The 13,165-nt window shown below is 38.8% G+C and overlaps 1 protein-coding gene across 2 annotated transcripts in view; it reads right to left on the reverse strand.

Annotated features, from left to right (window-relative positions):
• Positions 1–388: 388 nt before the first annotated feature.
• Positions 389–13,165, reverse strand: part of SNX31 (sorting nexin 31) — a 77,144-nt gene continuing 64,367 nt past the window's right edge. Inside the window, exons 9-11 of one of the 2 annotated variants that reach the window (XM_064384129.1) lie at positions 10,758–10,835; positions 4,203–4,259; positions 389–1,475 (exon numbers count right to left, since the gene is read on the reverse strand). In XM_064384129.1, the coding sequence (XP_064240199.1) occupies positions 1,380–1,475; positions 4,203–4,259; positions 10,758–10,835 (231 nt within the window). In that variant the 3' untranslated portion in view covers positions 389–1,379. The remainder of the gene's footprint in view (positions 1,476–4,202; positions 4,260–10,757; positions 10,836–13,165) is intronic. The other variant, XM_021675738.2, reaches the window with a different exon arrangement.

The raw sequence follows: 13,165 nt of genomic DNA on the forward strand, positions 1-13,165 counted from the left end.
TCTTTTTGGCCTACAAGGACAGCAGTCATATATGGTTCAATTTATGTGTCTTCTTACCCCAAATACAATTCTTTGCATTCCTGTTGTCTCTGATAGCTTCTTCCATTGTGTAGGTGTTTGTTATTAAAAAGAGATAGAGCTTGACTACTCTTAAATTGGCAAAATAGTAGATAAACTTCCATTTTAATCTGAACAGGATCCTAGTTCACTAATACATTCACTTAGGATGATTTGAGATGTTTGTGAGTCTCTCTGCAAAAATATCTTACTACAGCCTAAAATTTAAATATAAAAACTTCCAGTACTAGGAGTTACAGCTATAGGCATATGTTTATAAATATTGTAGGATTTTTAATACATTTCAAAAAGATTATTCATAGAATTTTAATCAACAAATTTTATATTTACAAGGATTATTTTGTATTTATTATATAATTAGGTATACAACTCAGTTAGAACATTAGAATACTGCACTTTTGCTAATTACAGTATACAGATTCCTCTGACCATCCCCCTTACTGTGGTCTTAATTCTATACAAATTACATTAATTACCATGAGAGAAATGAATCTAAATAAGGAAAAACCTAGTGAGAAGTATGCACGTTTTTAAAGCTAGGAGACTTATAAGGTATCTGACATCAGGTGCAGGGCCTTAATGATTCCCAAATTAAAACATTCAAAATAGCATGTTGATTACTGAACTGCCTTCAGTTCTCTAAGGACAGAATACAATTATAACATGGTCAAACAGAGAACGGGGTAGCCTATTACTTTGAGTACATCCATATTGGTAGGCTCAGAATTATATAAGAAAACAAATCAGCATTTCGTCACCTCCTTGCTCTAGTTCTGTGTGGATAGGTCAGAGAAATCCAGGTTTCTTTTTCAGTGATTCTGCTTCTTAGAGCCGTATTTTCTCCACTGATGAGTCACATCTTTAGAAATTGACCCCAAGTATATTTATGATATTTTATAGTTAAACTTTCATTTATGTAAATTCAGAACACATAAGAGACTTCATGAAGCCATATAAACATCTATTTTAGAAAAAAAATAGAATGGGCTTCATATCAGTTGATTTGAATTTGCCACTTGTCATTTTATGAGCCATTAAAAACTAATGCTATACTGTCATGATGAAGTGCAAAAATAAAACACAAATTATCTCTATAACTTGGTTCCTATTTTTTTCTAATCTTGAGATTTCCATAGAGTGCTGTTGTATAATATCTTGATGAATACAGTCTTTCTTAATGCCAAAAAAATGGGAAGAGGTTAAATTTCCTCCATTGATGGTAGGTAGCCCACCTGAATCCCCAAGTTCTTTCACTGACTTGAGATAGCTTCCACGAACATTTTGAAATATGAGAGTTTTCTTCAGAGATCTTCTTCCTTTATATTCCCAAAAACGTAGTCATCTTTAGCTATTTTAATCTTGCTTTTTCTTGATAGAAAACTAGAATAGTCTTTCTGCTGTGAAGTAAACAGAGAGGTCAGAAATGTAAATAAGAGGAAATCATTTCCATAAAAATAACAAAGTTAAAGAGGTTAAAACCGTTCTGAAAGGACAACAGAAAGCTTATGTTTATACAAGCAATGGTTATTTTAAACAGTTTTATCCTGTAGAAGCTTTATTTTGGGGTGAGTGTAAATACACTCGTTAGGGCTGAGAAGAGCGCCCCCTACTGGTTTTCTGAGTTTGATGTGTCCTGACTATCTTTCAAGGCCCTGGAATGTACCCCAGGTAACATTTAACTCTACCTGTCTTGCCTCTTTTCCCTCTTAAAGCCATGTGGCTTTCAATTTTTAACTTTGCCCAAAATCTTTAGTGCACATTTCACACAAACACAAACTTTAAAAAAGAGGCCAGATACAGTGGCTCACGCCTGTAATTCCAGCACTTTGGGAGGCTGAGGCAGGGGGATCACTTGAGGCCAGAACTTTGAGACCAGCTTGCCCAACATAGCAAAACCCCATCTCTACCAAAAATACAAAAACTAGCTGGATGTGGTGGTGCACACCTGTAATTCCAGCAACTCCAGAGGCTGAGGCAGGAGAATCACTTGAACCTGAGAGGCAGAGGTTGCAGTAAGCCAAGATTGTACCACTGCACCTCAGCCTGGGCAAAGGAGTGAAACTCTGTCTCATTAAAAAAAAAAAAAAAGAAAAAAAAGTATTATGCTTATTTTAAAACATTTTAGAGGTTATGGTTACCACAAATCTTTAATAAGTAATTTGCCTTCAGTACTTATGAAATCTCAAACACTGGCCATGGAAAGTGGAAAGTGAAAAAAAGATGTGGAGCCCCTCAATGGGCAGATGGGCTACAGAGTTTTTTCTACAAGGGATTTGCCTTGATAGAGGGGCCTCAGTGCAAAGTGGTTAAAGGGACAAACTAATTTTATTTTATATCAAGTACTGGCTCTGATATTAACTGGCTGTGTGACCTTGAGCAAGTGACTTAACCTTTCTGCGTTTCAGTTCTCTATGTGGTAAGCCAAGGATAATAATGGTGCTTTGGTTGTTTATAGGGATTAAATGAGTTATACATAAAAAGTAATTATAGCAGTTCATGGCTTGGGATAAGGTCTATATAAGAGTTTGCAAAATAAATTAAAACTCAATATAGTTGGACACTTGGCCTCTTTCCAACCTGCTGGTCCTGCATGAAGCAGGTTGACCTGTACTAGAGTCATCTGAGAGGACAACTGAGTTGATCACAGTTGTGCTGAGTATTATCCGTTGTTCTAGGACAGTGGCTCTCAAACTTGAACATGCACCAGATTTGTCTGGTGGGCGTGTTAGAGATTGCTGTGGTCTTCCCCCACAGCTGCTGATCCAGTAGGTTTGGGGCCTGAGAATTTGAATTTCTAATAAGACCCACATGATGCAGATGCTGTTGGTCCAGAGACCACACACTGAGAACTGGTGTTCTAGGATAATGGTTCCAATTCTGGTTGTATGTTAGGACCACTTGGGGAGCTTTCAAAAATTCCATTTCCCAGGCCCCTCAGACCACTTAAATCTGAATTTCTCAGGGTGGGGCCCAACCATTAGTTTTTAGAGCTCCCCAGGTGATTCCAATGTGCAGCCAAAGTTGAGAACCACAGCTCCATGCTGTCAGTATGCTGCTAAAATGGGTGCATTAAAATGAAGAATTCATTACCGTCTACACTTTACAGATAAAGAAATGGAAGTGCAATGCCAGGGTCCCTAATGCAGTTAGGTTTTAGATCTGTGACAATTGCCAGTAAGTGGTGGAGTTTCTATCTCCTCTCTCTGGTCCAACCAGCCAGAAATGCTGTTATTATGAAGGAGAATGCTTTGCATTTATACTGGTTTATTTTTCCCTGACTGCATTCACTCAAGAAAGGACTTTATATACTTACAGAGTTATAAATACTGTACATTGATGCTAAGGATCATTACATACATGCCAGTCCCTGTGACAGGTGCTGGATCAATAAGAAATCCCATTCAAATGCTACTTATAAGCCACTTTTCTTTCATTCACCTACACTAGGATTTGGACTTAGAAGGGAAGAGTTAGCGAGGGCACAGCTAGTTAAGGGCACAGTTCCAGGGTCAGACTGCCTGCTTCCTTCCATCAGTGACTACTGTGCAACCTTGGGCAGGTCACATAACCTCTCTGTGCCCTAATTTCCTCAACTTACTTACAGGGCTGTGAAGGAATGTGTTAATTCACATAAAGTGCTTAGAATACTGCCTGGCAATAATGAGTGCTCAGAAATGTCATTGATTGTGATTTTTTCCTATTATTATCTGCACAGCAGACCTAAATACTCAAAAAAGTATTTTATAAACTTAAAAGTTGCTTTATACAGAGTATACTGCAGAAAACCTATGAGACCACAATATACTAGATATACTAACACATACAAAGTAGAAAGAGAGTTGCCTCCAAAAAAAATGCATGGGGTGTACAGAAAAATCGCCAAAGAATTTTGTGATCTTCTTGGAAATTTTCTATGTAAAAATTCTTCGAAGCGCTGTGGGATGCTACAGTAAAAATGCTATACTTCTGTAGTGGCCCTCCAATTGGCCCAATCTACAAAGAGGAGCTTCTGAGAAACAGAATTCTGGCTTATTCTTGAAAGCGGGATGACTTTGGTTAAAGAGGAAAAAACATCAGATTTATCCAAATTATAATGTATCAATTACATAATTTTACTCACAGACCTGGCTTTGTTGAATGTGATATTTTTTACTTTTGCTTTGTTCCGGAACTTCAATCTGCTAAACAGATTAGTGAAATGTCAGTCAGCTCAGCCCAGAGAAGCAAGCACACAGTCTATTCAGCTAGCACATTTTCCCTCCCACGATAATCCTCTTAATGGTCCCAAAGTCTGCCGGTCAGCAGGTACACCTGCTTGTCATCTGTGCATTACTCTTTCATGTGGCAGGGTCTAAATGTTACCAAAAGAGAGACCTCAAAAGTTAAGTAAAACTTAATGTTTCGCATTAGAGGTTGCCAATGGATTTTGTGATTTAAGAAGGCTTTTAAAAGAACATCACACGAAATGAAATGTCTTTCTAAATCCTGAAATAATTCTCGGGGTTGCAATCCATATGCTGACTCAAAGCCCAGCGGGGCTTTGGTTAATCAAAAGGCACCGTTAATCAAACGAAGAATCAAAGCGAAGTTCAAGATACTTGAATATACCTCATGTACATAAGGTAAACCCAATATACCAGCAGGAAACAGATGGTGCAATCTGGGGTAATTGAGGAGAATTTTAGGAAGGAACCATTTAACTATTTAATGGAGGTGTGGGCAGGATTAAATCAAATCCATGAAGGGATGTTGGGGCCCCCAGGGAGTAGCAGTGAAGGGGATTTCTGAAGGATTCTTACAACCTCTAGGCCTGAGGAAGCAAGGGAGCAGCTGTGACTGGAGCCAGAGAGTAGCTGCAGCTAGAAGGAGGAGAGATTGCCTGACAGGAGCCGCAGCCTCAGTAGAGGGGCATTCCAGCCACAGAGACCCAGCAGGGGCCAACATGGAGAAATAAACACCCCACTCTCACTCTCCTCCCACCCTCCAGTCTCCTGCTGGGTTTCCCAATGAACTATCCAGAGGTGTCCTATCTTTTGACTTTCCTGGAGCACATGGAAAGAAGAAGAATTGTCTTGGTCCCCACAAAACATACATTAACACTAATGACAGCTGATGAGCTTTAAAAAAAAAAAAAAAAAATCGCAAAAATAAATAAATAAATAAAACAAAAACCTCAGTGTTTCAAGAAAGCTTATTAATTTGCATTGGGCCACATTCAGAGCTGTTCTGGGCTGTATGCAGCCTGCAGGCTGTGGGTTGGGCAAGCTTGAGTTATCCCATTGAGGGCAAGGTCGCAGGACACAGTCTCCCAGGGCACAGAGCAGAGTGGGGGTGAACCTGGAAACGCAGAGCACCTGGCACACCTAATAAACACCGCCTACCCAGGGCTTGGGGAGAAAGAGCTCTTAGACTCTTCTTAATGGGAAAGAAAAGAACTGCTATTAAACAACTGTGCATTCGGTACATAAGTCAAACAGGGCACAGTATTTATTCACCCTACGACTGTCAACATCTCTGTACTAACTGCCTTTCTCCTTCAACAAATTAGCTCTTTGACCCCGGATCCTCAGGTTTAGCCATCACATGGTAAATACAGGCATTCGTCAATGACAGAATGAAAGAGTGGATTAATTGTTTATTATGGCTTACTACTCATGAGAACATAGACTGAGACACTTCAAAACCAGTGGGCTAAATAACATGTCACTGCAAAAAAAGCATTACCTTTTAACTATGGTTAACTTCATTGTAAAATCAATTGCTTTAAGGAGGTATGCATAAGACTTCCTTTAGGTTAGTATTCTTAATGGAAATGTTCACATATTTAAGCCTATTTCAATAATATTTTATTTTTATTTTGAGACAGAGCCTCACTGTGTTGCCCAGGCTGGAGTGCAGTGGCATGATCTCTGCTCACTGAAACCTCCACCTCCTGGATTCAAGTGATTCTCCTGCCTCAGCATCCCAAGTAGCTGTGATTACTGGTGTATGCCACCATGCCCAGCTAATTTTTGTAGTTTTAATAGAGATGGGTTTCACCATGTTGGCCAGGCTGGTCTCAAACTCCTGAACTCAAGTGATCCACCTGCCTCTGCCTCCCAAAGTGCTGGGATTACAGGCATGAGCTACTGCGCCCAGCCTCAATAATTTCTAAAAAACCAGTTAAGTCTTGGTAAATGAGAAATTAACACTCTGATGTCTTATGTGTTTTGCTACTGTTATTATTATTTTACAATGTTACATTAGAGTCTTTAAATAGTCTTGCACCCATGAAATATAGAACTTGGAGGAAAATTCTCAGAATTTTTCTCTCTCCTAATCTTCCCCTTCTGCTCCCTATGTCAAAGTAAATAAAATAGAACCACTACAAATGTTAAGCAATTTCCTAGACTTGTTGCAATCAGACCTTCAATACTTTATATACTAGGGGGAATAAAGCTGGGGAAAAAAGCAAATCCTTTTTCATAATGCAGTATTCCTACACTTTGTTTTTCATCAATAGAGTAGTTTCTGTTAATAACATAATCACTTTTATCTGTACAGTAATTTCCCCCTTGCTCTCTAAAACTGTGTTCTCCTGCTATGCTCAGATCATTCTCCTGAATGCCATACACAGTTTTTCCATTTTCTGCATTGGACCAGCTCTTCAAAAGCCTAACATTCCTCAGACATCAGAGGCCATTGCCCTTGGTGTTTCCCCTCCTCACCATATAATAGAAACATGTTTAAAAGTGCCAGTTGCCTTTTAAATAGTTTCACCTTGCCTAAAATGAAAGAAGAATGGAGGGGGAAATACATCTCATGATAGTAATTGAGGATGGAGTGAGAGGTATGATGTAATCAGAATTAGAAAGCCATCTTGTTCTTTGCCATTTTTGAGGGAAACTAATTTTGAGATCAGATCTACTTTTAAGAAAATCAAAGGAAAAAATACACAAACTAGGTATAGATTATAAGGTAATCAGAATTAGAAAGCCATCATGTTCTTTGCCATTTTTTGAGGGAAACTAATTTTGAGATCAGATCTACTTTTAAGAAAATCAAAGGAAAAAATATACAAATTAAGTATAGATTATTAGAAATATAAATTGTCTGTTTTCCAGGCATGGTGGTTTACACCTGTAATCCCAGCACTTTGGGAGGCCAAGGCAAGCCGATTGGTTAAGCTCAGGAATTTGAGATCAGCCTGGGCAACATAGTGAGACCCCTGTCTTTACAAAAAATACAAAAATTAGCCGGGCATGGTGGTGTGTGCCTGTGGTACCAGCTATTTAGGGGACTGAGGTGGGGAGGATGGCTTCAACTTGGGAGGCAGAGGTTGTAGTAAGCTGAGATTGCACCACTGCACTCCAGCCTGGGAGACAGAGCCAGACCCTGTATAAAAAAAAAAAAAAAAAAAAAAGGAAATTGTTTTTAAGTCAGAAAATTATTCACCAGCATATCCTGATGTATATCTCACATATCCAGATTATGGTTCAATATAAACAAAATAACAATGCAGTTTCAGAAATTCCTTAGGAACACATCTGCTGCATAAAATACATCTACTTTTTTTCTTGGTGTCTTTTGGAATTCTCTAAATGACAGAGGTTGTTGGTAGTCTGCTCCATTATCCATTCTGCCCTTCTTCCTTAGTAATTACACCCAGTTTTATTTGAATAAACAACATAGCCTGCTAAAAGACCACATTCACCAGACTCCCTTGCAGCTAGGTGTGGGCCTGTGATGTGACTATCTCTTGGCCAGTGAGGTGTAGGGGAAATTCTGTGTGAGACTTTTGAAATTTCTCCTTAAAAAAAGAAGTGAGCCCTTCTTTATATGTTCCTCTTACTTGCTGCCTAGAATGTGAATGTAATGATGGTTGTTCTGGTAGCCGTTTCGGGCATGAGGTGAAGGCCACACACAGAAGATGGCATCAGAAAGGTCTCTGTTGATATAGAGCCATCATCCAGCCCCAGTTTGTCTACCTCTGGACTTCTTTCAGATGAGAGAGAAACAAACTTCTATTGTGTCTAAGACACTTGTTTTATCTTTTGTTTTCTATTATATGTAGCAAAACCTAACTCTAACTAACATACTTTATTTTTACATAAAGCAATCCTTTATAATTCTGCTCTAATTAAGAGCAGCAAATATTAAGGAAATTGATTCAGGCTTTTGTATAGGAGCATAGCTTTAAGAAGACTGTTACACTTTTTTTTCTTCTGGCTTATGGTTAATATTGCCTTTAAGGGCCAAGTACAGGTGGCTCATGTCTGTAATCTCAGCACTCTGGGGAGCTGAGGTGGGAGGATCACTTGAGCTCAGGAGCTCAAGACCAGCCTGGGAAACATAGGGAGACCTTATTTCTACAAAAATAAAAATAAAAAATAGCTGGATATGGTGGCACATGCTAGTGGTCCCAGCTACTTGGGAGGCTGAAGTAGGAGGATCACCTCAGCTTGAGAGGTTGAGGCTGCAGTGAGCCATGATTGCACCACTGCACTCCAGCCTGGGTGGCAGTGAGACTCTCTCTTTGATACACACACACACACACACACACACATAGCATTTAAGAACTTAACATGATATTTTTGTTGTGGCTGTATGTTTACATTATTCTTTAGTGTATTTGCTTTACCCAAATTTTAATGATGTCTTCATAAACAGAGCACAAACTAAGCTAATTAAATTAACAATACATTTCTCTTTTCCCTCATTTCTTCTTACGAGGATAAAACCAGAACTATGTAGTCTGCTGCTAGGGACCATCTGCTTTATTTACGGGGCTCATTTGGTTACAGTTCTCTACCCTGCTCCAGGTCTTTAAGGTGATCAAAATCTTGGACTCAGAATCTGCCCTGCAAAATAGAGACCTTTGCGCCTCGTCCATACAAGCCTTCTACAAGTGCTATGTGTCAGTTTTGACTTTGTGTGTTTCCCTAGAAAACAAGGGAATGTCACCATGGTACATTTATATGATTCCTTTGAGCCACAAAATGACTTTAATCGACTGTACTTGTGAGGAGGCCCAGTACTCAGGATGAATTCAAATAACTGAATTGTCTGCTCTCTCTACCTCTACCCAGAGTTTTGTAGATAAAATTCTAGATTAAAATGCAGGCTATCCTTACAAAATCCTCTTGGAAACCCAATTTTCAAAATGAAAGGTCTGAACTTTTCTCAAGAGCCAAAGTAAGTTAAAAAAAAAAAAAGAGTTTCTGGAAATAAAACTTGTTAAATAGTTGGATAAAGCAATACAAGAATACTGACTAATGTGATTTTGCTAACCTCAGAGATAAATTATGGACTTCAATTCATGTGCAAACTTAAGGAATATAGTGTGGTTGTTTTTCTTGAAAATTTTAAATAGATTACTACTTTCTCTACTTTACTGAGTTAACTCTTCAGCTGTTCATCGTACAAGTACTTCCCGCTTCAAGTACCTTTCATTTTATTCATCTACATTTGAGAGCACTTCTCCTTTTTAATGAGACTACTTCAGTTAATTAATTTCTCTTTCTTCTTTTTTATACATGTAATAATCTCAGCCTAAGAGGGCCCATTTTGCCTGAGACGTTGGATTTTATTTTACTAGTCTTTTAAAAAGAGTCTCCTTGATTCTTTTATTGCTTTGATTTACTACTCTCTAGTACATTTTGAATTGTTCAATCACCCAGAGGCAGTGAATTTATTTTCCCTGGAAAAGGTATGTTCAGTTCTAGAAGAAAGAGAAATAGGTACAAAACACAACTATTTTCTTAGAAAAAAGCTGGAAAGTCAAGTGAGGATCAACGTTAACTAAAGACATCATCCATCCTCTGAGACTAAATGTAAATAAAAACAAGAGGAAAGTTTCCCAATATTTTTTATTATATTTTTAAAGATCAGTGTAATATTCTACAAAAGAATAAAGTTTATGAATGTCAGTCAGGCATTGGTATTTCTTTTTTTTTTTTCAGACGGAGTCTTGCTCTGTCACCCAGGCTGGAATGCAATGGCATGATCTTGGCTCAGTGCAACTTCCGTCTCCTGGGTTCAAGAGATTCTCCTGCCTCAGCCTCTCGAGTAGCTGGGACTATAGGCACATGCCACCATACCTGGCTAATTTTGTATTTTTAGTGGAGATGGGGTTTCACCATGTTTGCCAGGCTGGTCTCAAACTCCTGACCCCGAGTGATCTACCTACCTCAGCCTCCCAAGTGCTGGGATTACAGGTGTGCACCACCATGCCTGGCCCCTTAGACTAATTTCATTTAAATTTAGTCTAAGAGGATGAATGACATCTTTAGACATTGGTATTTCTAATCATTTTTTTAAAAAATCATACTGTCCTGTTTGGGACACACTTACATCATGATGATAACTAGGTAATTAAAACAATTTAGGATTTAATTTTTTCACAGCCTTCTCACCAACCCTTTTGATGAGTTACTAGGCCTTTAATAAACAAATGTACACTAGAACAATAAAGGTTAATTTTATACTGAAGAAAAAAATAGCCTTGAGAGTTTATCTTACTCCTTCCCCCAACTGTTAAAGGCATTTTCATTTGGCACAATGGAAATATCAAGAGGCTATGAATTCTTTCTAGAGACAAACTTGCTGGTCCAGGGAGCTCCTGAGTGTAGTGTGGTCTTCAACTATTGGCTTATGGTGGGAACATAAAGTGAAAAATATACACAGATAAGAGCACTCACCATTTCTGAATTCTCAGCAGCTAGCTTTACCATGTTTTCTGAGATCATCTTTTTCAAGCAGCTACTCAGCAAAAAAGCCTAAGAAATGCAGGAATAAAGAACTCTTGTAACTGAAGAAATCTGCACTCTCTTCCTCCCCTCCTCACACCACAAAGCAGATTTTGAGCTCTGCCCTCCAATAGCACACTTTCAAGAATTTAGATTTCTTCATTAACTTCTAGAAATTTACATAAGATGCAATTAGCAAGTAACTATAAATTTTCTCGGTTATGTGGATATATTTACAGTAAATTTTTTAAAGACATGAAAAATGGCCAAGCTCTCACTATTAATATTTTTCCTCTGAAAACTCACCCCCTTGCATCCCATGTTTTCTATTGTTTTGTAAGCAGATCATGTTTTATGAGCAACAAATGATAAAAACTAATTATTGTTACTACAATAAGATGAACTGATGATGGTCAATCCTATATTTAATTGCATACATTGTATACATAATTACTGAGAGACCTATATTGAGCATAAATAGTAACTGGATTGTTTGAAAGAATATATTAGCACCTTATTGCTTCTACTAACTGAAAAAAAAGGGTTAGCTGTTTTTCTTCACATTCTTCTTTTTTTCTTTTTTTTTTGAGACAGTCTTGCTCTGTCGCCCAGGCTGGAGTGCAGTGGCTGCCATCTCAGCTTATTGCAACCTCTGCCTCCTGGATTCAAGTGATTCTCCTGCCTCAGCTTCCCGAGTAGCTGGGATTAGTCTGCCACCATGCCCAGCTAATATTTTTGTATTTTTAGTAGAGACAGGGTTTCACTGTGTTGGCCACGCTGGTCTCAAATTCCTGACCTCAAGTGATCCACCGCCCTCGGCCTCCCAAAGTGCTGGGATTACAGGTGTGAGCCACCTCACCCACCCCACTTCTTATTTTTCTAGTATCTTTAATCATTCACTTTCTAGACTGATAGTCGCCTCCACTATCATTCGTGGCGTAATCATCGTTAGTGCCAAGACACTCATTGTTGTACATCTTGCTACACAAAAATTGCTTCCTTATTCCAGGCTCTTCACTGCTATGAGGCAAAATGAATGTTCCCTATGATTTTTGCTCCTTTCCCACTAATCCTTTTTCTCTCTTGTCCTGCTCTGAATTTTTGACTTGCTGTTTTCTCCTTTGGCCCTACTAAGGTTTGGGACAACTGACGCTCAAAGTTGAGGCTACAGAACCTTAGCGCGGTGTTGTGTTCAGGGATGGTCACTGCGTTGGAGGAGGGGATGGAGAGGAGAAGGGAGGACAGAGTGAGAGAAAGCACAGGCTGGGGTGGTGGCCCAAGCAGAAAGTTCTTGGAGAGGAGAACACAGAGAGCAGAATTAGAGGGAAAATGAGCTACATACAGCTCTCAATGTCCTGCAGGGGTGTAGAGCATGACCGGAATTAATTTTATTTAAAAGGGGAAGAGGGAAGAGAGAAAAAGGGACTAACGTCAATTTTTAAAAGAGTTAACAGAAGTGACATTTGTGCAAACATTTTGACTTCCTAGTTTTGCTAAGAACTAGCCCTGTTTACCTGTGCTCATATGTGAGCTATGTGAAACCGGATAATAAAATAAACAACAAAACCCTGAGCAAATGCAGCTAGGAAGGATGTTTAATAATATCCAATAACATGCAGACCAATTCCATATTCCTACACAATGTACACAAATACACAGGTCAGGGCTCTGCTATAAACTAAGTCAGGTTTATTAAATATGAAAAGATTGAAAATGAATAAAACATTTTAAAAAGACAAAGTAAAAGGATAGAGTTGTTTTTTTGAGATGGAGTCTTGCTCTGTCACTGAGGCTGGAGTGCAATGGTGTGATCTCGGCTCACTGCAAACTTTGCCTCCCAGGTTCATGGGATTCCCCTGCCTTAGCCTCCCAGATAGCTGGGATTACAGGTGCCCACCATCACACCCAGATCATTTTTGTTCTTTTAGTAGAGATGGTGTTTCATCATGTTGGCCAAGTTGGTCTTCAACTCCTGACCTCAAGTGATCTGCCCGCCTCGGCCTCCCAAAGTGCTGGGATTATAGGCATGAGCCATCATGCCTGGCCAAGGATTCAGATTTTGTTTAAAGGGCCTAGAAAAGATTCAGGCCCAAGCCTTCATTTGTGTTTGCAAGGCACACAAGTCACATTTCCACCTTTTGCAAAAATAGCCCTTGAGTATGTACAACTATTATGTAGCCATAAAAATTATAACATTTTTAAAAAGTATCCCTTGGGTGCACATCAATAAAACTCACACTCCAGAGGAAATAAGACCTTACTAGGAATCATTTGAAAGAATGTTTATTTCACCTCTTTATGGTGGTTTGTACTCATTTGCTACTGACTAGATTTAAAAATCACAGTAAAATTTAACTGCA

The sequence above is a fragment of the Aotus nancymaae genome, unplaced genomic scaffold (genome assembly GCF_030222135.1).
Source record: "Aotus nancymaae isolate 86718 unplaced genomic scaffold, 86718_ANA_hifiasm-v0.15.2.pri h1tg000036l, whole genome shotgun sequence".
NCBI lineage: Eukaryota > Metazoa > Chordata > Mammalia > Primates > Aotidae > Aotus > Aotus nancymaae.